This window comes from Orbicella faveolata, unplaced genomic scaffold (assembly GCF_042242905.1).
Source record: "Orbicella faveolata isolate gen_17 unplaced genomic scaffold, um_ofav_v1 contig_1, whole genome shotgun sequence".
NCBI classification, from domain to species: domain Eukaryota; kingdom Metazoa; phylum Cnidaria; class Anthozoa; order Scleractinia; family Merulinidae; genus Orbicella; species Orbicella faveolata.
The window spans coordinates 12,664,132-12,688,252 of NW_028301536.1; the positions used below are offsets into that span (position 1 = coordinate 12,664,132).

Genomic DNA, 24,121 nt, shown 5'->3' on the forward strand with positions numbered 1-24,121 from the left:
AATTGGGCCGCTACCGCTCAGTTAATATTCGAAAGATGTAAACATTCAAAGCAGTCGATTTATCACTCACAGAATGTTTTCTTGATGCTCCTAGCCTTAGTTTGATGTCAGATAAATCCATGACTAAAAGTCGAGGTCGTCCGTATTAAAAGAAGCCACTTCTGCTTACATTTTGACGTAGGCCAGGTTACATAGCATGTCGAAAGATGGCATGTCGAGAGATAGTTGCTTTACACGTAACACTGAAAGCGGGTGTAAACAATATTCGAGCCTGACGCAGTAATTCATGTATCGCGTCGGGAAATCCGCCAACGTAAAATAAAGGAAACTCCGGCGAAGAAATTCCGATTGACGTAGTGACACAATGACGTAGTGAGAATTTTTGGGGGCGGGTGGCTGGTGGCGGTTTTAAATAGTTTTTCACTTCTACAGTTTTGAATACAACCGTTTTCTCAATACAAATCCTTACATTCTGCTATTGAATAATGCCAACACAGGGGCAAATCCAGGATGGTGCACCACTAAGGGATGGCGTAACTGACTAGTGAGGTAAACAAATTTTAAAAGCGAATACACAGAAGAAGGCTTCATCTCAGGAGGAGGGAAGCGCAACCCCTGCGCCCTCTTCCTAGACCCGCCACGAACATGGTATAGACACTCATCAAGAGAACCTTGCACTCATAAATCGAGCTTGGGCTACCCGCGATGTGTCAGTTGTCAGTGTCCTGTTTCGTTTGGTGCACCTTGCATCACCACAGAATATTTGAATAGTTTTTTATCTATACATTTTGTAATGTACTTGATAAATGATACTGAAATAATAATTGATCAACTGATAGATTTTTAATGCTCTTTGCATCTCGATATCGAAATCACCTTTGATGGACGTAGTCAATTTATGTAATATTCTTCCACTGGAACTTGATATCAAAACGCGATTTTGATGGTTTGGGCGGTTTGTATTTTGCTCACCCCTCGCCTGTTACCCGTCACCCAACACCAGTCACTCGCCACCTGTCGCCCGTCACCCGCCTCCCGCCTCCCGCCACCCGTCACCCGTCACCCGTCACCCTGCCACCCGCCACTGGTACATGATGGGAAAGTGCTACCGAACTAAGTAGGTTGCTTTGATAAATGGTCACGCACTAATGACATCATTGACCTCGGACAGTGTTCGTTTCGATTTTCCGCGTCAAAGCATTCCGTTTCCCTGTGGTTGAACCGATCTCAACAGACTGTTCATCGCTGGAATACAGAGCAGAGAACTTGAAAGACCCCACGAAGCTATCAACTGAGGTAACAGCTTACTGTTCTTTTATTTTTACTGCACCCAGCTACAAGTAGTATACAGACCACAACTGATACGGTATTTATAAAAGCAGCTATCGTAAGTGCTCGTAATTAACGAATCAGGTCTAATATTTCGCTGCAAACTGACTTATGAGCAAGAATAGATCTTGTTCTCTGACCCGAGCTGCCAACCACAATTTCTGTATCCTTTACGAACGAAATTTTAAGGGCCTTTCCTTGTTTACACGAAACGACATCACGCATATAATTGACAATTATAGCTTTCGATGTTACTCAGATCACGAAGAACGTCTAAAGTCAGCTTAATTTAGACCCTAGGGAAACTGAAAAAGGTCCCCCCATGGTTTATCTATCTCAATGGAAAGAACATGGTAGCTAACTGTATCCATTTATGCATCATTAAGTTATTTCGAAGTAACAAATTCTTCTGTGGTCTATTAGAAAGTAAATTCAAGCAGCTATGTTGAATGTGTGCTAGCCAGTGGAAACTGAACTATTGTTGTCATTTGAGGGCTGGGTAGATCACTCTTTGAGTTTAAGTTAGCTAATAGAGACGCTTTGAAAACAACAGGTTCTTTCCCCGTCGCTACAGATGAAAAGTTGAAGATTCTGGCATCTATACAAATATAGTATCTGTTTCATGTTCGTGTTTGTGCGTGCGTGTTGTCTCGAGTCTTCATGTCCTTCACCTGAACATGAAAACTCCAAATCGTGTTCAGAAGACAAGTTTGAGGAAGGAAGCATCGTCAGTCGTGATAATTATCCTGCTTGGTTCATTTATAATCTACCGTGGCCTCTTTCCATTTCTCTTTCTTTTCTGAATACGCTAATAAGCTTAACTCACCTCCGGGCATGTCACGCAAATCTGTTCTCACGAATTCTATTAAACTTGACACCGAGGCTTTCTGCCGAACTGCTAAATTTTCGGTATCTAGTCTGTAAAAGGGGATTACCGGCAAACTGAAAATTTGCAATTCGGGCAGGAGGCCTTGAGGCCACGCTTGAAATGTATCGAATACGGCCCCGACCACACTAATGCATTTGTATTCATTTCCGTCTCAACGAAAACGAAGCAAAATCATGATATTTTCGACCATACTAGCGTTTTCGTTTTGTTGTCACCTGTCCACACTAATTCGTTTTTATTCCAAAACGCAAACTTTTTGATACGTTTTCGCCCATCGTCCGCCCTAAACGCCCGAAAACGTTGATGGAAATGACATCGGTACCGTTTTCAAAAGCCTTGGTTTTCATCTATCCACATTATAATACTGTGGTCGGGGCCTTAGACAATGTTTGGACTGAAAAAATAAAAGATCAACCTGGTTAAACAGGTTTCTCAGTGATCATACTAAAATCCAGCAGCTTTTACTTCTTGTAAGAAGAATAGAAACTCATCAGAGAAGGATTTTAAGAGTGCTTAATGATAAACAGAGAAATAAAGGCGTTCTAAGCTCCGTTCATATTGTCGTAAATCCGTTAAGTTTATTCTTATAAATACAGTATTTCTCTAATAAGCTGGTTGATAAATTCTGAATTTTCATTAACTTTGCTCTGATAGATTGTGACTATTTTTTCAACCTAAAAGTATTTGGATTTTTTAATTTACTGTTTCCTTGTTGTGCGAAGCTTTTAAAATTTACAGTGTTCTCATAGCTTTCAAAAGTTCGCGAATGCATCGTTCCAAATTGGGTGTGGTTTTAAGCTAGTTTGGTTCGAAGTTAACTTACATATTTGGCCCTTTTGTGGGGGAGCATGAATTATTTAAGTGACCACCAGCATCATTTACCTGCCCTTGTATTAGGGGTCATAAATTTTCAAACAAAGACAACAAATGCAATGCATATCAAAAAAGCGTGGCGATTTTCTAAGGGCAGGTCTTAAAATGCCTTGGTTTTAAAGAGCAAGGAAAATCACATGTTTTGGGTCTCAAACAGGATAAGTGTTCTAGCGAGAATGGGGTGTTTACCCCATAACTAAGGATGTCGGAGAGCAATTCTCCTCCCAAACCCCAGCTCCCTCCCCCCCGTCCCCTCCCCCCCTTTTCACAACAAATTTAAAAAATTGAGGCAATTTTGTCCCTGCCTCGTGACGCACATATTTGAACCAGCTGAATTTCATGGAGAACCTTTTCTCAACAACGGGGATGTCGCTGTCTGTCGCTCCCTCACGTCCCCGCAACAATAGGCAGTTCACTTTGAGCTACTTTGTTTTGACATTTCTTCATGATCGAAGAGTGCCTCCAGCAATAAACATGACAATCAGGTACTTAAATAATTCATGAATTAGATAACAACAATGTGTACTGCGAAATTAATGCGTTCAAACTCTTTTGTTATTTAAATTTTTCAGCACGTTAAACAGTTCTGGACGCATGGCGTTCATGGTGCGATGTTGTTTGCGGGCAAGCATCAAGTCGTATAAAATATTTAATTGGCAAACGTTCAGCTCTTCTGAATGAAACCGTTCGTTGATTATTTCACCAATATTTGTCGGTCTGAATGTCCAGTTCCATGCAGACTGACTGGCTATACGAATTCAGAAGTTTTGGGCGACATTACATCCGTGACTATAACTCGGCGGGTAAGTTTCACTGGGTGCGATCTTAGGCCTTCGCAAACGTTAAGTAATGTATGTGAATATGCAATTTTTTTTTTTAACAGATCGTGAACTCGGTCAGGTCAATTGCGTGTAATTTTGATGACTGGTCATTAAAACTAGTATTGTACAGTCATATTTTTAACGAACCGGTGTTGGAAGTATGGGAAAATATTATAGTTTTGAAAATACTTCAATTTACATATAGGTCAATATCTTAACCCATCATTTGTGTTGTCTTGGTACTAACACTAATACAGACCTTTGCTTTGTTACTGTTTATGAGAAGTCCGAGTCCATAACACATGTTATTTCTGTCTTTCTTGAACCGCTCACTATCGCCATGGCGATCACAATTGTCTGCGGTTGTTGCTGTTGGTCGTTGCATTGTGCTATAATTTGCATGTTATAACAGTATTTTGTTTATGTTTTGGCGAGGCTGAACATTGCAGACTTGAGATTGATAAGGATATCAGTGATTACATCTGAAGAAATACGACTTAACCTTAAACTGCTTTGAGCTTATCTCGAATATTTGGTTTGAATTTTACAGCAATATTGAACCGCTTGCACCTGCAACTAATTTTAAGTGCGTCCACCGACATTGTCCTTCCTATTCACGTCCTGCTTCAAAGAATTGTTTATTTATCGCGAAATAGTGAAGATTTCCCCAGGCAGCTATTTTAATAAGTGCTGTCGGATGGAAGTGTCACTGGGGTTACTCGTCAACAAGACCGATAGCGAATGAGGAGAATTAGGCAACATCCAGGAACATGATTTTTATCGTTTTCTCGTTATTTCAAACACACTTATTTCAGCCAAACTCCTTGACGAATTTTCAAAAAATCTCGAAACCGCACCAAAGCGAAAAAACCTACATAATCAAAAGATCTCTCGAGGACCAAAACAAGCACTGCAGGTGTAAAGTATAACCTTGTAAATTCGTTTTCAGGAAAATGACCCAGACTACAATTCGGTCTCATTACGTAATGCTTGACCCCTGGATGGACTTCCTTGAAGTAACCGTGCAAAAGTAAAAAGAACTTAATACAGTAATGTCTGGGACGTAAAATTGAGTGTTCAAATCTCGATACTCCTACATCAGCTAACTTGATGGCTTTTATTTCGTTGAAAATTATGGGATAGAGTAGATCTGGTTAGGTGTTCATACGCTTAACGAACGAGTTGTGTTCATTTTATGTTGGTGTGAACAGGGTACAATACCTGTTTGATTAAAATATGGTTGCAAACTTATTTGAAATTTGTCTTCTCAAAATGACTGCAAAGAGTAATTGACAAATTGGAAAAACCTTAATCTGACAGACTTAGTTAAACTAGTTTAGGTGGTGTAAATGAGGCACAATCAGAGACAAGATGTGGTTTAGCCAATCAGTAAGCAGGCAAAACCGCGGCCACCACTTTCCCGCGTGTTACACGTTTGCACGAAACTGGTTGAACCTAGCAATTCTTAAAGTGCCACTGAAACGAAATTTTCGTATGTGAGATTTTTGCTTAGTAATAAAGTTTCAACCTTACTTGGAAACAATGCAGACTTTTTTTTCGCATACGGTAAGCGAAAACTGCTTTTTCAGCCGTTCGAAATTGGCTGGTTAAGCCCAAAATTGGCGGCCATCTTGGCGCGGCCAAAACAGCCTAGTGACGTCACTGGTTGTATTGCTCTCATGCCGCGCTGAAAATTTAGAGTGATTATGGGAGAAGAGAATACTGTTCGAAGCCCCCCAAAAAACATCTTAAGGACATCTCAGGGCTGTAAAGCAGATAATAACAGTAGCCTTAGACATGAAGAGGTGGAGAGTCGATCCTGGGGCTTTTCAGTCTATTTAATTGGATATTTTATGTAAGCAAGCAAACGAGTGGGAGTTCTTAGATCGCAAAATGATCGGGACTCTTAGTGAAATGGCCAGCACTCAATTAAACAATATCTACACTCATAAAGTTAAAAGACATGAAAACAAGGGAAAGCGGCTTTTGAAAATATTATCCGGAGTGCTGCTGCACGAATCGTAGCAACAACGTTTCGAGTTTTCGAGTCGCTTCGCTTCGAGGAAACCGGACGCTTTGTGAGTTTCACCGCGGACGAGATTGTGCCACAGTGACCTTTAGTCTAGTTGTATCTGCTACATCCTACAAGTTATCGCAACAGCAACAATTTAAGAAACCCTCTTCTTTTATATGAGGGAGCGAATTTAAACTATAAAGGCAAACTTAGCTGCCATGACCCTACAATTATATGTTTTCAGGAAACGAGAGAAAGCGTGACAATGTCGGCGGCGAAAGGTCATATATGCAAATTAGTTCAAATTCTGTTTAATAAACCTTCGACTAAATAATAAACTAGTGACGTGTAACGAATTGCTTTGAACTTGAATACTATTAAATGAAGATCATAGACATAAGTATGTGCTAAAGAACTCCAAGTTATCCATCGGCCGTGAAATATTACAATTGGGAGATACGTGTAAAAGAGAAGCGAAATTCCCGCTTTGTTTACACTGATACGTATGCGGCGATAAAGCAAACCCTGCTGCGGATCACAATTTTCAAAGATACATTTTGTCTACCACAAGAACTCTCACTTATTAGTATCATAAAAAGATGCTCTCTGTGTGCAAAGAAGTACTCGACTCAAAGATTGTGGACCGTTAATAACTTCATGATTGTGCGGATGGCTGATGCGCTTACGGCTTTTAATGCAGCAAAGTTGCCGAGGATGTATTCGAACCTTGTTAATAGACCTTAGATAAACGTGAGAATCCAAATTTCAGAACCAGGCTGAAAACAGACGACGAAATATCGTGTTTAGGCTTCAGGACGTGATACAAAAGTTGCCACACTCGTCTTCGAAATCTCCAATCGAGTACTCAAGATGTTCGAAAAGTATACTGAGCTGTTCTAATCTGTAGCATTCATTTTGGTGAATCTACATTCTTTGGCGCCCTCCAACGTTTATGATGTGTATTTCCTGTCAAGGCTGGACTGAAATTACAAGGTAGGAAACTAGTAGGTATCGACAATATGAAGAATAAACTTAAATAAATCAAGTGAAAACAAGAGAGAATCTTAAGCGCTTCTTGCGTGAATACAACCAGTGACGTCACAAGGTCCTTAAACTCGGTTCCAGAGCCCGGACACAGTTTTGCTCCAAAAAGTCGATTTCAGCAGCTAAAAAGAGCACTTTCCGTTAGGATTTGACAGAAATAAAGTTCACCATTATTTTAAGCACGTTTGAAACTATAAATTGGGCTAAAAAAAGAGAGTACGAAAATTTCGTTTCAGTGGCACTTTAACATAAAATTAAGAAAAACGTACTTACTTTTTATCTACATAGAATGGGCAGGAGCCCATCCCAATGGGCTCCTGGAATAGGAGAACAGTATATCTCGACGATAGTAGCGGAGAACAATACATCTCTACGATAGTAGCGAGCATATGGAACTGGTAGTAGAAAGGGTCCCTCAAATTTTTCTGTAGGTATCGCTGCGATCATTTGGAAATAAGCCTTACGTGTTTCTGCTAGAAAGATACGTGAATACATTACATGTTAATTGAAGAGATATATTACACGGCAGTTAACCTGAGAAGGCCCTTTAAATTGATTTTAAATTGTGCATTAGGCACCAAGTTTGATTACTGTTTAGGAATCGAAGTATTAGTATAAATTTACAAAATGTAAAACTGAAAAATAACTCCTTGTGTATGTATAAAGCAGCCACAGCATTATTTAATGTGTTTTTAATTTTTCTCGGGCTTAACGACAGAATGTTTTCTGTTCCCTGATATTGTCTACTTGGCCCTATGCAATTGCCCCAGAGGGACACAATGTCTGATGAGGCCACAAAGGTGACTCAAACCCTGACAGCATTCTATTAGCATAGATAGAGTTCAGCTTCATTAACTACGGGCGTTTCGCTTTAGTAATGAAGTTCTGTGGTGATTTCAACTTTTGACCCGAGAGGGCATTTGCAGCCTTTAAATCAGTGGTTTTACTCACAAGGATACAGTGGGAAGAGTAAAAAGCGAAGGATTAAGCAAGGGTCGACTTGTGGCAAGACTAGGTAAATGGGAGAAATTGAATGAACTGTTCTTTAACAGTTATGATAACTTATCGCTTCTGACCGCCTATTTATAATCAAAATACGTGGAGGCGCAACAGCTCCTTCGCTAGACAATTTGTATGCTGATACCTTTTCGGTGCAATCATGGAGAAACTGCAGTATATAACATAATTGAGTAAATAATTCCTTCTGAAATCGAGAGAATTTTGAGAGAAGAAACCAAACACTTTATTTGCTTCAGTCCACTGTTGATTAGATTTTGCTCCCTTAGTTATGTGTAGAAGTGAAAAGCATTCCAAAGATAAACAGAGTTAGCAAGACAGCTCTTTTTCTCTTCTACGCGACGAGTTTCACTCGAGTTTCCGACCGTTTAGAGTGGATAGAAAGAAACATTCCGCTTCTATTGCCAATTTGCACTGAGAAACAAAGACAATCAGGGTTATTCGTTATGTGCAGTGAGTGAAGCAACTGAATTACCACGGCTTTCAAATGCTAAATTCGAGATAAATGTCTGTATGAGATGTATTTCTTTATACATGCTGAATTAGTTGTCAATCCGAGTAAACTTGTATTAGGTGGGTTCATGCGGCGGGTCTAAAACACAGGTCGCGGATCATTGTTTTACCAATACTGGAACAACCCTAACCCCTTCCTAATGCTAACCTTACGCCTAAATACTACACTAAGACAATGTTTAGGCTTAAGGTTTGTACTAGTAAAGGTTTAAGGTTGTTTCAGTATTGGTAAAAACAATAATAGCCTGTGACTCGTGACTTGTGTTTTAAACCCGCCAGGGTGCGTTGAAGTCTACTTTGAATCACGAACATTCAAACGTTCTAACGTGATGGTTATCTGCTTTCATTATTCTCGGAAGATGTCGCTCAGTCAAGTTCCTTTTGTAGTGCTGCGAAGTCGTGCACGTGCTGCGAGATATTTCCTAGACTGTCTCGTAGTCCTTCGCAGCGTTTTCGCTTCTCTTCCGCGAGCTCTTCGCCCTCAGGTTTTAAAATCATGGACATTTTATTATCTTTCCGAGCTCGGCTTTCGCACCTCGGCTTGCGGGCAAGCTCAAGCATTTTCCTGAAACTCGCAATTTTTTTCTTCCACTGAGCATCACGTACCCCTTTGTGTCCTTGTGTGAATTGTCAAGCTCGGAGTCCGGCCTCTATTTGTGTGTCACTTAATCATAGATGCTACGTGTTCATCTGAAATGCAAAACAATTTACATGTAAAACAACTCACCACGATTCATGCACTTCCGTTGTTTAGAGGTTCATCGATCCATGACCTTTACACTCCACTTCCCGAAATTATGACGTTGTTGGATCAACACAGTTTTTTATAGAACGGATCTCATCCACTCGATCTCACCAAATATAGATTTCCCGCCAAATTGAAACGCACTGCGCCAAAATTTCGCCGGCAATGTTTTTCGATGGATGCTACCCGGCCAGACTAGAAGTTGTGAGCCGTTATGAAAGAAAATGTCTTCGATTCTTCGTCAAACGGACTATTCCGGCAAATGAATCAATTGTGGTCTTATGATTGCCTGAAGCAGTAAGTTTTGTAGCATACTTGAAGTTGTCGTTAACCTTATTTGTTGTCGAGTCTCTTTCATCGGTTGGTTTGTAATCTCGCAGTTTAGATCAGTTCCATAGTTAAACTGAGCTTGTAAACTAATGGATAAATTAAGCTTTTAAGTGATAGAGTGAGAACCTTATTATCGCTTAGATATCTAATAAGTTTTCTTTAAATCATTCTGTTGTTGTTTCGGTCTCACCAGTGTTGTTTTTACAGTTCAAAGTTCTTCAAAATATTCTCGAGTAATAATTATTTAGTAGAAACCTCCGCCACATATCTCAACATTACTTTAGACCTTACTCGTAGAAAAACAACAGCAACATGTAAGCTTATGCGCAATTGTGCTTCCACTTGAACTCTATTTAATTTCCTCTTCGTTTTCTCGCGATGTTTTCCCACAAGATTTTGTGTTACAACCCTGAGCTTGTTTGGATGAAAATTCACCAAAAAGCCGACTTTCGAAACTCGACTCAGATGAAATTGTCGCTCAGGCTTCTCGTTCTCAGAAAGCGCTATTTTAAACTGTGTACATGCAAACCCTGTCGGATGGAGTTTGAAGAAAATAACCGACCAGTACGGCTCTCTAACTGTGTACCAAACAAAGGCTTTAAGAAATTTGCTACCGAGTTGAAGCAACTGAAGCAATTGACTACGTCGGCAACTGGGCAATGCCGCGAAACAAAAGGTTCACCTTCAGTGATTTGTACAGTGAAATGGTTCTGCTCGTGCGAAATAAATATTGCTTCATTTCCTTGCCGTTCTCTGCAAAACAACAACGTCAAATTACCCGGCAAATTCGGCGTTATCAGTGGCGAATCTAGGGGAGGCCCCCAATCTTCGGTTTAAAAAGGAGAAATCACAGAAGGAAGAAAAGCCGGCAGGACAACCAAAACAAAACCGCCCCCCTCCCCCTCGCTGCAGGTCTGGATCACCCATTGGTTATTGTGAGCACAGCAGCGATTTTTTATGGTTTTTTTTTTTTTTCATGGAAATGAACACTGTATTAAAATACATTTCGCAGTTGTGGGATAGCTCAGTCTGACTGTGATGGACAAACAAAATGACTTTGAGTTTCCTCGGATCATTGGCAGGTTAAATATCAATATTCAATCATTTTTAACTCCACGTCGTTTAAGAATTGGGCATCGAAAAGATAAACATTTTACCGAAAATGTCTCGGAAACAAGATAAATTTTAACGATATGTTTTTTTTAATTATGCTTGCTGTTTGAATATTGATTGATGTGTCAGTTTCTAAGGAACTGATCCTTTCTCTTGCAAATGCCATATTTATTCAGTTGTCTTCATACTCAGAAGTGATAATTATAATCAAAATTTTCACACATCGTGCTCTGATAATTATCGGTCTTGGCAAAAGAGCAAGGGCGACGATCGGGACCGGAAAAGCATGGTTTTTTAATAGAGAACTTAGAAGCACTGAGACTAAAGCAAGACAGAGTTAAATCTTTGTTACATCTTTGGTTAGTGTTTTCACAGCTGTTCTCAATAGTATGACACGTAGTGTTTTATTTACCGTTTCAATCTGCTTGGTATCTGTTATTTAGGGGCCCTGTTCACACCGTAGAAACCATTACTGGAGTTCCGAGTCACATAAGCAGCGTATATGGTGGAGATTGGTTAAGGTAGGTCCTAACTTCCGTTTATAGTTGTTCAAAACCGCCTCTGGCAAGACAGTTTGCTCTTATTTGTCAACTGAGAGGAATATGTTCACTTTCAATAAAATATGCTCAACTGATGTATAATATTCGCGTTTTAAATTATTTTTTTTCTTGCCTAATTGTTTGAAAACGCGAAATTGTCCTACTTATAGAACATACGAAGCATGGCTGGTGAACTTTCTCAATTTTTCGATGTGACACTGGATAAAGAAGAAAACAAAAATTGCATAATATGACAGTTTACTCGTAACTAGTTAAGCTTGGAGATCGATTTTTTTTTTTTTACTGAAACTCGCAAGCGGTACTGAACCAGTTTAGTTTCACACCTCACTACTGTTCACTCGAATTGCTTTCACCGCCTTGCTCTAGTGCATTGCAGATTTAGCTGACATGTACAATAATCGTCGTTCAATTTGTTCTTCCTTCTCCTGGGTTCCTGCTTCTGGCTCCTAGTTAAGCTCGAAGATCGATTTTTTTTTTTTTACTGAAACTCGCAAGCGGTACCGAACCAGTTTAGTTTCCTCACTACTGTTCACTGGAATTGCTTTCACTGCCTTGCTCTAGTGCATGGCAGATTTAGGTGATATGTACAATAGTCGTCGTTTAATTTGTTCTTCCTTCTTCTGGCTCAATGGCCATTAAGTGGGTTAATTTTTCTGTAGTCCTGACGGCGCGTTCGTTTGCCAACTATTTATTATCATTTGTGCAATTAACCCTCAAGAAACTTGATAAACAAGCGTTCAGTTCAGAGATCCAGAGAGCCGCTTGGTTACTGACAATTATGGTGAGAGAAGCAACACAATAAGCCATTTTGAGCGAGCAACACACATTATTGGTCTTGGCGTATGGGTAAATTTCATAGGTTGTAGATCTCACAACCTAAAAGTAGCAGTTTTGTTTTTCTTCTACATTTCATAGACCCGTCGGGCGTGTTAGCACATTTTCTTGCGCAAAAAGTGAAATATAGGGATAACATTTATGTCATACTAAGGCTGTCCGCCGAGCTCAAAACTTCTCTCCCTTCACCAATACAAAACTCTTAGCTCCCACCTTTCGTATAAGGAAATAATTTATGTAAACGTAACAAAGATGATTTTTTAACTTCTCAGTGAATGCCTGAAAAGAAGAGAAAAACAAGAGAAAAACAAGTTCCGTGTTGTTGTGAGTCGAAAATTGTCAGAAGAAACGCTTCGACAGATAGCGTCAGATGACGTTCTTTATTCTAATTTAACTCGCAGTACCATATTTGTACAACAGCATCGATCTACCAATTGATGCCAAGTTGCTAAGTGAATGGCGGCCACACCATTTAACATATTGCGGCAATGTAACGGTGATGTAGATACAATGTATAACCTGACCTTTAATTGGTCCCCAAAACTAATTGACCAAAATTTGATTGACCACCGAAACTAGACGGCAAAAACTGATGTTAATTTGAAATGTGAAATTATTGTTACTTTTGTTCCGTGTCAAGAGTTTCTCGGCGCAAAAAAGTAAACGAAATAGTTCGTTCGAATAAGAAATCATTCTTTCATTAATATTTTTTTTCATTTGTAAGTTCTCCTGCCCAAGCGAGTAAACCCGAACCCAAAGAAATAACACCATACTCAGAATACACAATATGTTCATCCATATAGTGAACAAAAAGTGTGAAATAGTATGCAGCTTCTCCTTCTAGAGAGCGAGCAGAAGAAGTATAGACCTCTTTAGCTTGGGCGGTTTGTTTTCCCATTGTAGACCACGTTATATTCTCTAGAGAATTTTCCTTTTTTCCATCTTAAAGGTATTCATTCATATACATGCGACTATTTAAAAATTTGAAAACAAGAATTCTCAAGAGAATCATCACGTGGTCTGCAATGGGAAAACAAACCGCCCAAGCTAAAGAGGTCTATAGCCTTGTCTATGGTTTTGCGCCCAAGGTTTTATAACGGATCATTATTGTCATTATCCTTACTTTATTTTATTTTTTGTACAGGCTGTTTCAAAGATTTAAAGCAGAGACTTAGTAAAAGCATACATTATTTAACTAATACTTAATTTTCTCTCAGAGAAAAGAGAAAACCCCGCCGACTGCTTTTTAATTAGAGTTGTATATGTTGTGCGAATTATTTGAATTATTAAGAGACCCTGGTAATTGGCTTTTTTTCTTTCATTTTCTTATCGATATCTCGACGTATTTCCTTCAGTTGATTTTTGTTTCAGAAATTAACCATTTCACAACATGCAGCCATAAATTCATAGTTTTTAGCGAGCCATATAATATATATCCAATTTGCTAGCTGCCAAAATATAACCCTAGACATAATTTATGCAACATTCATGATAACTAAAAATAATCACACTTTGAACTAAAATAATAGCTTTCTCGCGCCCCAGGCTACACTTCACAAAGTCGCGAGAAATACACTAAGACGAGAAGAAAAAGCAGAAGAAAGCATGTGAAGAAATGAAACCACAGTATGTTTCGGCATGCTGAGTTCATATTCCAAATAAATAAGCCATCCGAGAAAGTACTAAATTGTACCGCAAACCAATCGTTTTAAGGGCGTCGGAATAAAACGATAAAACAGGTGTTTTCGAGAATTGCATTTTAATTTTTCAACACATGTTTAGCCTGGTATGATATATCGGTGTATTCCGCTGAGCGTTGCGCAGAACAAGCGGATTTTTATCGGTGGTGTCATGGATGTTACAAAGAGCAGCGAATCTGTTGTTGTATGTGACATGTAGTTGCACGATCCGCCTTACTTGTGCATTGCCCTTTTACTGGTAAGTACCAGCGAGTCCTTGAGGTTGTTGTCGATGTAGATCATCGAGCTGTCATGCTTTTTGATCGCTTCCATGATGTAAACAAGTGAAATACGAAAAATACGAGAATAAGGAATGCAAAAATTTATCGTAAAAATTAATTGATCACAAAGCAACTCCAAAACAGTCTAAGTCGCAGTGTCGGCTTAAAAGGAAATATAGACAAATAGTAGTAAACTTAAAAAATACATTCTGCAATTTATCTTGGCGTGTTTCGTTTGAACAACCTTAGCTATTGGCATCGTATGGATATTTTGCTTGTACTTTCACATCAGAGTTAACTTGCTGTTCGTTGTAGACAGCGAAGAAGCTTATAAAAAATAAGAAAGCGAAAACATTATTTCTTGAAGATGGAAGAAAGTCTTCAAGGGTGGTCTATTGTGACAATTTCAAAGAATTAAACCGAGATAGTCAGAGCTGGATGAATGGCTTTTGAATTTACCCACAACCAAAGAATCGAATTGTCTCTTCGCCGAATTTCAAAAAGGTTTAATAACCACAAAAACCTAACGAGCGAATAGTGTTGCGTCTGTTGCGCTGTTTCCTTTCGAAACCCAAAGTAAATAATTTGGAATGAAGAATGAAAATTCGCCCAGCAGCTCGCATGAATTATGAAAGGAAACGTGAATTTTAACTAGGTTTATCGTTTTCACAATGATCGTAACAGAAGACGGTGTAGCTGACAAAGATTTAGAAGTAATTCGCTCATTTTTCAATGCTCGTTTATTCGCAGCCGAAAATTTAACCTTATGTGGCGTTGCAAGAAAATTAAATATTGATAAATATTCTGCAGCGCTGGTTGTTTCAAACGGAAGTACTCGTCGTTGCATTGCGAAAAATGTTTTGGATTTTTCAGTTGTGGTCTTTAGATAGATAAGCTGAAAAATGTCTCTATTCCAGTAATTCTGCGTATCACAACACTAAAATAGTAAATACAAGTCGAGAGGATTCAAGTATTGCTTGTTTTTTGTTCCTTGTTGTTTTCGTCGGTTTGCGTGCCGTTTTCTGTGTATTCAGAATCATTTACAAAGACAATAGATAACAATAATTTTCTGATAGGAACTGAACACATTGTTTAGGTTAGTTCTCCTGGTTATCTTTTTGTTCAGAGACCACTGATATGTTAGATTTTATCGCATTGCGAGCCGGCATCCATATCAGTACTGGTCGAATATATTCGGCATGAAGCAGAAACTAGCGGTGCCAATATTCGTTCGGTCGGAGCGAAAAACACGAGTCAAGCCGTGCACGCTAAGCTTCCATGCCGTTACGTCCCAATCGACTAAACTAATTTAAATAAAATGGAAAATTCATGTCTTATCATTTAGTATTTAGAAGACTGAAATACGATTTCTGTTGTTACCATACATGTCCGTCTTTGTACGTCAATGTTTTATTTTGGAAATCTTCTGTAATCTGTTTTGCAAGAGTTTCATTTTCATTTCCTTCAGATGACCAGATGTTTTATTCTCATCACTTTTAACCTACGTCAATTTGCTTTAAAACAATAATAGAAAAAAGTAAATTGACCACCTCAGCGTGGCTTTGTTTATTTTTATTTTCTTGGACTGCGAGTTAAGCCGGTGAGATGAAGCTATGGATTTTAGTCACGGTCTGTCCTAAGGAGTAGAACTGTAGTAGACATAACTAGTTTCTAGGGTAATCAGATTGAACAAAGCTGTCGTCGAGTCAGTGGTAAGACAGATGATGCATACGTACTCAGTTAACGAACTGACACAATTGCAGATTTCTGCATTTAGGCATTGCAGACCTATTTTTCTCTCCAACTTACCTAATTTGTTGCGCGTTTTGGCAAATTGAAAGTGTTTGGATTTCAATTTGTTACACTGGAAAAGTAAACAAGGTCTGGTGATCTCTTTTAGACGAAGTAAACAGTGTGCGAAGTATAAATTCATTGAAAGGGATCGCTTGTTCTTTAAAAACAGTCACATAATAACTTGAGTAAAAATATAATAAACAGCGATGATAAACATTTTAAAAGCATGCATTCACCGCTGTTTGTGTTATATTTTTAATCAAGCTACGATGGCCAAAGACCAAGAGTTCACATAATAACTGTTCCAGTTGTGGGGGAGCATTTCAACTTTGCCTATGCAGACAAGAATGAGACAATTGTTATGAAACGAGAACATTAAATATACAACTTAATTTTACGACAATGCAGTAGTCTCAGGCTGGAGACCTTTCGAATGTAAGGACGCATGTTCAGTAATTGCAATCGTCTAGTATTAGTCTCATTCTAAGAGCTCGTCGGTAAGGAATGAATCATGAAATGGCCAAGCAATTGATTGCTACACATATTATTTTACAAAGTCTGTTTTATTACTTCACTATACTGCTACACCGAATAGACTATGTAGCTTTCACTGTTTGATTTTTTTTGTGTGTGTATAGGTATTTTTTATCCCTTGCCAAGTCAGTAAAGCTGAACCAAACATGAACTTGAACTTGAAATTTTAAAACTCGTGTTTTATTTTATTTTTTTTTTAATCTTAAGTTTTGTATTAGTTGATAGAATACATGTGTTTTGACGATTCTAGTGGAATAAATTAACACGCGTATCCCGAGATAGTAAGCCGTGGCTCAACACGCGATGTTTTTACTGCTCTCTGTGGTTGTGATGAAAAACAACAGTCGTATTTCCATCGGTAATAAGAAAAATATTAAGAATCCTTTTCTTTTTTCTCCAAGATGTTGTAATTGACTATTTTTGAGTGGAGAGGTGAAAGAAAAGGTTGTGGTGGTAATATTCAAAGCTTTTAACAATCTAAGCAACGCTTAATTGTATATTGAAAGAGAAAGTTCACATTTTACTGTAAATGATTTGTCTAAACGCACTTCATTTGTCACCAATTACCGATGATGAAATGAATGAAAAGGTCTTACCACAAGTCATCATTTTGCTTTATCAGTGACAATATCCTCACCTACTCGAGTTTACGAGCAGCATGCTCTATGATCACTGTTCTATAAAGAGCTTTTGAATTGGCTTGTAACATGCCGACCACCGATGTAACAAATGATAACAGCAACAAAACATTTCAACAAGCTTTGTGTTCAGTCCTTGCGGTTATGTTATCTGGTGGCGGGCATTTTTTCATGAAGCTTGGTGGTATAAATTGGCTTATCAAAACGGTAGTTTTGTTGTGGTACTACTTGAAGTTGAATCACGGCGGAATGTTTTGAGTGCAGCCACCAGAAATAAGTTGCGCCAAATTGCACTGAAATAAAATCAAGTTGATGGTAAGTTCTGAGTTTAACACATAGATGTGACTTGGGAGTCTTTGTTCTTGTTAATTGCGCTTAGGACATTTACAAAAAAAAGGAAAAGAAACAATAGCAATCGAATTTGGCTTAAATTCAGATTACGTGTAACGTCTAAACGTTGAAAATTTCAGCTCTTTTAAGTTCTCTGTCGTAGCATTTTGGCATAATTTATCCTGGTCTTATTAAATTTCTTATTTTATCTGTCTCGTTGTAGACTTTCAAGATAGAGACAGTAGTCGGGCAGTAAAGAAGAACAACTCCGAAGCTCGATGTGTGGTGCAGCGCTGAGGAATTGCCCGCGTCATGAGTCGTTTAAAGCTGCGATGGGCCCTCACTCGTGTAGCTCTGGTTATGTGCATCTTGTTAGCGGTACAGTTCTTCAGCCAGCTTGGCTTGCTAACCACACGAGGCCCAGATTGCGAACAAATGCGGGTAGTGAGGGAGAGGGTTGGCGTGCAAGCCAATCCCGAGGGCAGCATTGAACAGGTTGTGTCCGTTAAAACTGAGGCTGTGATCACGCAGATACCTGAAGTGAAACAAGATGCACCGGGTAGTAATATCAAAAACTCACAGAAGTTGATTGATGACTTAAAGCGTATTGCCGTGAAACTTACCGAGGCACAACGCGGTTTAGTATCCTACGCAGTACATTTCCACCGCATTGGAAAACAAATTGAATCGTTAAATAGTGTAATAAAATCCTTAGGTGGAGAAAGAGTTCAAGATGAAAAAAGTTCTCTTGTAGACAGGTCCATTTCTGTACGAAAGAAAGAGGTCTGTCCCGAACAATTTATGGGAAAGACGTTGGCTTACGGCTATCCTTATTTCAGAAAAGGTTTCCAGCGGCAAAATTGTACGGAGTTTGTTCCCATTAACAAACTTGTCACAATTATTGTTATTTTACCTGATGAGCTGTCGGCTGCAGATCAGTTCCAAGTTTTCCAAGGCATCGCGAAGTATTATCCAAACATACGAATTGCATCTGCGTCGAAGGAAAAGCTGCCAGTCGACATGTTAACAAAACTTAAGTTGAATTTAAAGAACATAGTCACTAAGGAGTTGACACACGGGGAGACATGGTCCAAGTTACTCCAAGAGGTGACCACGCCTTACGTCCTCTTTGCCCCGGATATTACTCACTTTACTGATGACGTAGACCTTGAGCGCCTCGTTCGCGTGCTTAGCGACAACAACGATGCTGTCATCGCCGGGGGGAGCCATCGTAATCTCCGGGGGGAGTGGGACATAGGCTGTCTTCAAGTGACATTTAGAAACTGGACGGCGTTTTTTAGAGGCGGTTATTACCACTCGTTTACTGAGTGTGTAGTGTGTGATGTACTGTCTGGTCCTTTTGTGGCCAAAGCTGAGGGAGTCAGGAAAGTTGGACTAGATGAAAAGTGAGTAAAAACAACAGGATCTTGTATTGTGATGTTGAAAGTGTGACATGGGGCGGTCAACCGCACCCAAAGTAGTCCTAGCAATCCCAACAAACACAAATGGATAAAAAAAACACACATAAGTGAATCAGAACTCAAGGGAGAATCACCCAATCAAAGTGTCGGTAACGCTTGTACGAGATGACTCGATATTTTATTTCACTTCTTATTGTTTGAAAAACATTGAGTGGGCTGAATATCTCAACAAAATCCAGGTTACAACCAGTCTCTATATCTGTTGGCTTGCCTTGTTTTCGAAAGCCAGTGACTGCCATGTCATAAACTACTTACTAACCTAGCTTGCTCGAACCGTACTGGGGAATACAGTAAAAATCCGCATATAAGAACTTAGTGATTTAAGAACCTACAGGCTGAAATTTGGCATTTAAATACCCAAAAATATAAGAACATTTTCAGGCTGGCAAAGAAAAATAGGTTCTTATACGAAAAAAGTCACTCCAATTTTGATGGTATAAATTCTGTATTTTAATTGTGCGAGAAACTTCTGACATGTTTTGTTCTGTATGTTATTGTTAAGCAAACAAGGCAAGCATTTTTGTTGTTGAAACTGCAAGTGCTAAACCATTATGTATTAGTAGTATAGTATTTCTGCCGATGGTTACACCACGACAACCTCTGAAAAATAAGAAATTATTAAGAACCTAATCAGCCTGAATTGTGTAAAAACTACCCTAAAATATAAGAACCTGTTAAGTCTGACCTCGAAAATTCTAGGTTCTTGTATGCGGGTTTTTACCGTGTTGGCCCTCGGTCGCTTTTGTACGACTGCCACGACCTTGGGTCAGTGTTTCCCAGTACGGCCCTCCCGCTCAGTTTGTAAGAGGTAATCAGTGACTACTAAGAATTGGGTCAGGACTTCAGTTTAGTGATCTTTTGTATTTTTTCTTCCCAGGCTAGCTTTCGGTGTCTTCCAGGACTTGTTCTGGCGCTTGAAACTCAAGCACCCAGAGAAGATAGTCGTCAGCTGTCCCGACGTTATGTTCAACATCTACCCACGGGAGATCCCGGACGATAAGTACACCAGCTTAGCTCAAAAGTGGGAAGTAAAAAAATGGGTCGACTCCGATGGTAGAGTTCGCTGGTATGGCTGCAGACGCGGTCACTCTCACACCAACTCAGGAGCTTGTAGTTTTAATACAGGGCTCGGTGTTCCGCCATGTGATCTAGAAAATCTGGCGGACGCGATCAAATTCGTCATGAAGGAGTGTGAAGACGCAGGGTTGTTCTGTGAGCTGCAGGAAGGAACGTTATTAGGTAACAATAGTACTACTGACTTAAAGTACAAACTAGAATTTCTTTCACAGACGAAGAAATGTTCATGTACTTAATACTTTCTCGGAGTTTTGATTTGGTAACTGCTCCTCTTTCAAACATTACTTAGATTGAACCAGAGTACGTGTTTAATATTCTTCACGCGTTTTACCCTTTCATTCCTCGTCAAGTGGGAAAGTTAAAAAGAAAATCCTAAATTCTTTTCGCAAACTACTTACTACTTATCCTCATGGCCCCATGGAGAAGCATAGGGCATCCACAAACTCGCACCATTTGATTTTATTCTGGGACGGCTAAATGATCGTATTTCAGTTCTTTCCTGCTGCACTGCACTGACCTTCTCCATTTTGCCAAAGAAACTCAATAGTTTTCATTTGCATAGACGCTGTATTCTTGCAGTCTTAAAAAAGGAGCCATCTTGTGTTCACCTTGTGTAGTATTCTAAACAGTGCCACACGAAGTCCTGCTCAACAGCTTTCATTTCTCAAATAGGATTGATTTGATGTTAACTGATGTTGAAGAAGCATGGCGGTCCTTTCCACCAGGCTTTCTGACTATTGACTGAGAAATAGCTTCTAAACTTGCTCCTGGTTTAAAATCCTATGGATGAATCATGACAAATTAATTTATATGAGTTTACTTGTTCTCAGGTGCTGTCAAATTCAACAAGGTGTTGCCATGGGAACGCGACGCTGACATTACCTTTTTAACAGCCAACTACACGGCATTTAAAAAGCTTCGTCCAAAATTCTCAGCGGCTGGTTACAGCCTCAGTGATGACGATGGGTCGCTGTGGTGCTGCGCGGACGGCCGGCAGGCTGGGGGCAAGTTCCGAGTGGGTACAACCCGCTGGACACTGGAGCTGTATGGCCAACACATGATGGAGTCCGAGATGCTTGTAGCGAGCGGTCAGCGGCCAACTAAATTGCAGTTTGCCGGGCAATGGGTCACTGTGATGCGCAATCCCGGACTTTTTGCTCGTAATCGATATGGGCCCAAGATATATCGGCACGCGGAGCACTGGATGGACACGGGCCATAACACAGGATGGGCCTTTTACTCTGCCGGTTCCTTTACTAAATGTTCCAAGCTGGGTCACTCGGGATGTCTTGACCAGTTCCCTGCCGACGGCAATCTACAGTTTAGCGACTACCCCTTCAGTTAATGCCGCAAACATTGATGTCGTCGTACCAGCTTCTACTGGCCCTTCGGTATTATTGTTTCTTTTGTCAAATGGTGCATAATAGCACTTCCACATTGCCTTGTTCAACACTAGAAAATACTGTTATGCTTAGATTTGTAGATTCCTACGTAACAGCACTGCGTTTGGCAGTGTCGTACATTTAGATGCCATACAATGGTTTCCTCGAAGAAGGTCAGATAGTTACGAATTGAGACGGAATACAAAAATTGTTCAACGACTGCCTTTGGTCACAGTTTATAGATTATAACTGGATCATGTTATTTGGTCTGAAATCTACATTTTCTTATACTTTGCTCCTAACAACGGTATGAACTTCACGTTCAAGGTTACAAACGTTAAAAAGTGCTTGTTTTAAACAGCCATCAAGTCTTCTTATTGCCATACAGAGATCACAGCGTGATCTCAAATGAAACGAAATTATTTATAACAGTCAGGTATCTTTTTCGACGAGTTTCTTTCTCGCTCTGTTTGCTGTATATGCGAAAACCGAGTGTTGCTTTTAAATGCCGAATTAATCACTCTGAAGGCATGCGTGGTATTTTTAAAGAAATATATTTTAAAAAATCCAAACATCTTTAATGTTAATCGAGAATAAACTATTTTTTGGCATTCATCTTGTTCGGAGTGTAAAAACTAAAAAGTATTAGAAATAAACGATAAATATTTAGAAAAATCGCAGTTATAGTACGTTGTTGAAAACTACCAGGTAAGTCTTACATGTAAAGTTTTCCAGACCCTATCTGATACACTCCAAGATGTTTGTTGAGAGAAGTCAGTTCCAAATGAAGCCAAGCTCTCCCGAGATGATCGGGCCTTCTTTTTCATGAGCCCCAACAAAAGGTCATAAAAAAGTCATGACGAGGTCGTTCTTTGAGGTGATATCGAACGTGATGTGTTAGCTGGTGGTCTAGACACGAGGATACTTTTTAGTTTACAGTTAACGCGTTTTTTAAGTTTAATCTGGTCATCTGTTAGGTAAAATTTTGAATCAGCTTTGACATCATGGATATGATGATTCGTTCTTAATCAGCAATACTTCGAGAGTGGGAAATTCGGCACAAAAGTCGACAGTACCCCCTAAATCACTTTTTCCCTGCTTCAAACAGACAATTTACATTCAATACATTCAACAAGAGAATCGGAGACATTTGAAAGACTTAATAAGTGAAGGGCAATACATTTTTGTTTAGGGAAACGATACCGAATGAAACTCTTGACAACCCTTGGTTACGGTATTTGTCAACACCCAAAATTCGAACCCCCACAAGTACTCTGCATTATTATTATTATTATTTTTTGTCCACTGTCCCATGCTCATGACATATCTGATTCTAAAACATCGTATCATCACTGATCTCACTGCAAAATGAATGGACAACCCGCAAGCATGTGAGAGGTAATAGAACAAAACACGAGGAGATGCCCAAAATATTGTCCAGTCCCATTTTAGGCATTAAGTATATTATTACAGATCGATGCAAGATTTGTTCTCCGTTAACCCTACAGAGCTGTCGTTTGTATATGATCCACACTTCTGTCCCGTTTACTACACTATTTTGTTTTTCCGGTCCAGGCTGAATATTCTTATTTTTCTGCCGATCTTAGGCTGAAAATGTTCTTGTGAACATTCTTAGATTATAGTACTAGAGAATGGGCAAGGCCGACACAACGTCAGATTATCTCTCCTACCATGACTTTGATGGCGTTGAAGTAATTTTGAGTCAGACTGCAGGCAATAAATCCCGATATGACACACAGAACTTCCTGCAGAAACGTTTTTGGCATCGAATGTACATACGGCTAGTGCTGTTTGTTTTTCTTGGTTGGTTTTGCTAGTGGAGAAAGAAAGAATTTTCATAAGGCTTAATTAAAATAGATAATTGTATTGTATTTAAATAATTTCAACACATAAAATTATATTCTGTTCAAAATCTCAGCCTCGGGTTCCTTTTTGAAATTTCGCAAATTTCGGACGCGATATATGCATATGCGAGTATATTCTTAGTTTAGTGGCTACACAGCAGATCGACATGGAGCGGCTTAATGAGTAATGACAGCTTTGAAGGGGAATAATGGCTAATACAGCCCGGTTGGAATAATAATAATAATAATAATAATAATAATAATAACAATATTAATAATAATAATAATAATAACAAGAACTTTATTAAAATGTCCTCAGAAAACCTACAAATCTTCACACATTCCACTGTCGTAGACTAAAATTTTGATGAAAATAAAAATATCATGAGATCCTAAAATACTAATTCACAAGCTCGTGCCATCATCGACTTTCTAAAATTAGTGGACACACGCCCAAGGGCCTCTCAGGGGCTTAGGAAGATTTATTTTAAAGGGAACAAGGAATATTGTTGAATTGTTTTGAGGGAGCATCGCAAACTTTTAAAGAGATCAAGCAAACATGTACTCTCCTTCGCCTTTTTTTTCAAACAGTAGATTAAAAATCGCCGCATATCACGATAAAACTAACGGCTCCCGAGATAGGAAAAGCAAATTATTACGTAACCGGTATTATGCAGCGGGCGTCCTTTTTCACTTACTGACCAAAAATGGACTTTAACATCTGTTGAGCCATAAGCTGTTATTGGCAATAAAACAGAATGCAGTCAAAGGCATTAAAAATTAAAGACAAAGCCTTTGTGAAAAATAAATTGCTTCTTATCTCTGCATGACATCGGACAGTTGACTTTTAAAACTTCAGGAATAGTGTCTACAAAGTCTTGGATATTTCTCAAAATAGTGACGGACCGTTTGTGTTCATGTCAGGTTCAAATGAGCAGCTGGTCTCGGGCACACGTATTCCAATAACTAGGCGAGAAA

The 24,121-nt window shown here is 39.2% G+C and overlaps 1 protein-coding gene across 7 annotated transcripts; it reads left to right on the forward strand.

Moving 5' to 3' along the window:
• Nucleotides 1-1,123: 1,123 nt before the first annotated feature.
• On the forward strand, nucleotides 1,124-21,953 carry LOC110065387 (uncharacterized). Of its 7 annotated transcripts, XM_020772519.2 has the most exons (6): nucleotides 1,124-1,296; nucleotides 3,664-3,894; nucleotides 11,132-11,209; nucleotides 17,562-18,744; nucleotides 19,697-20,058; nucleotides 20,727-21,953. In XM_020772519.2, exons 4-6 carry the CDS (start codon nucleotides 17,651-17,653, stop codon nucleotides 21,239-21,241), a joined length of 1,971 nt encoding a protein of 656 aa, XP_020628178.2. In that variant the 5' UTR covers nucleotides 1,124-1,296; nucleotides 3,664-3,894; nucleotides 11,132-11,209; nucleotides 17,562-17,650; the 3' UTR covers nucleotides 21,242-21,953. The 7 variants fall into 7 exon arrangements, with proteins under 7 accessions (XP_020628178.2, XP_020628176.2, XP_020628180.2 ...); XM_020772517.2 differs by lacking the exon at nucleotides 3,664-3,894; XM_089289835.1 differs by lacking the exons at nucleotides 1,124-1,296; nucleotides 3,664-3,894 and adding an exon at nucleotides 7,723-7,985.
• The last annotated feature ends 2,168 nt before the right edge of the window (nucleotides 21,954-24,121 follow it).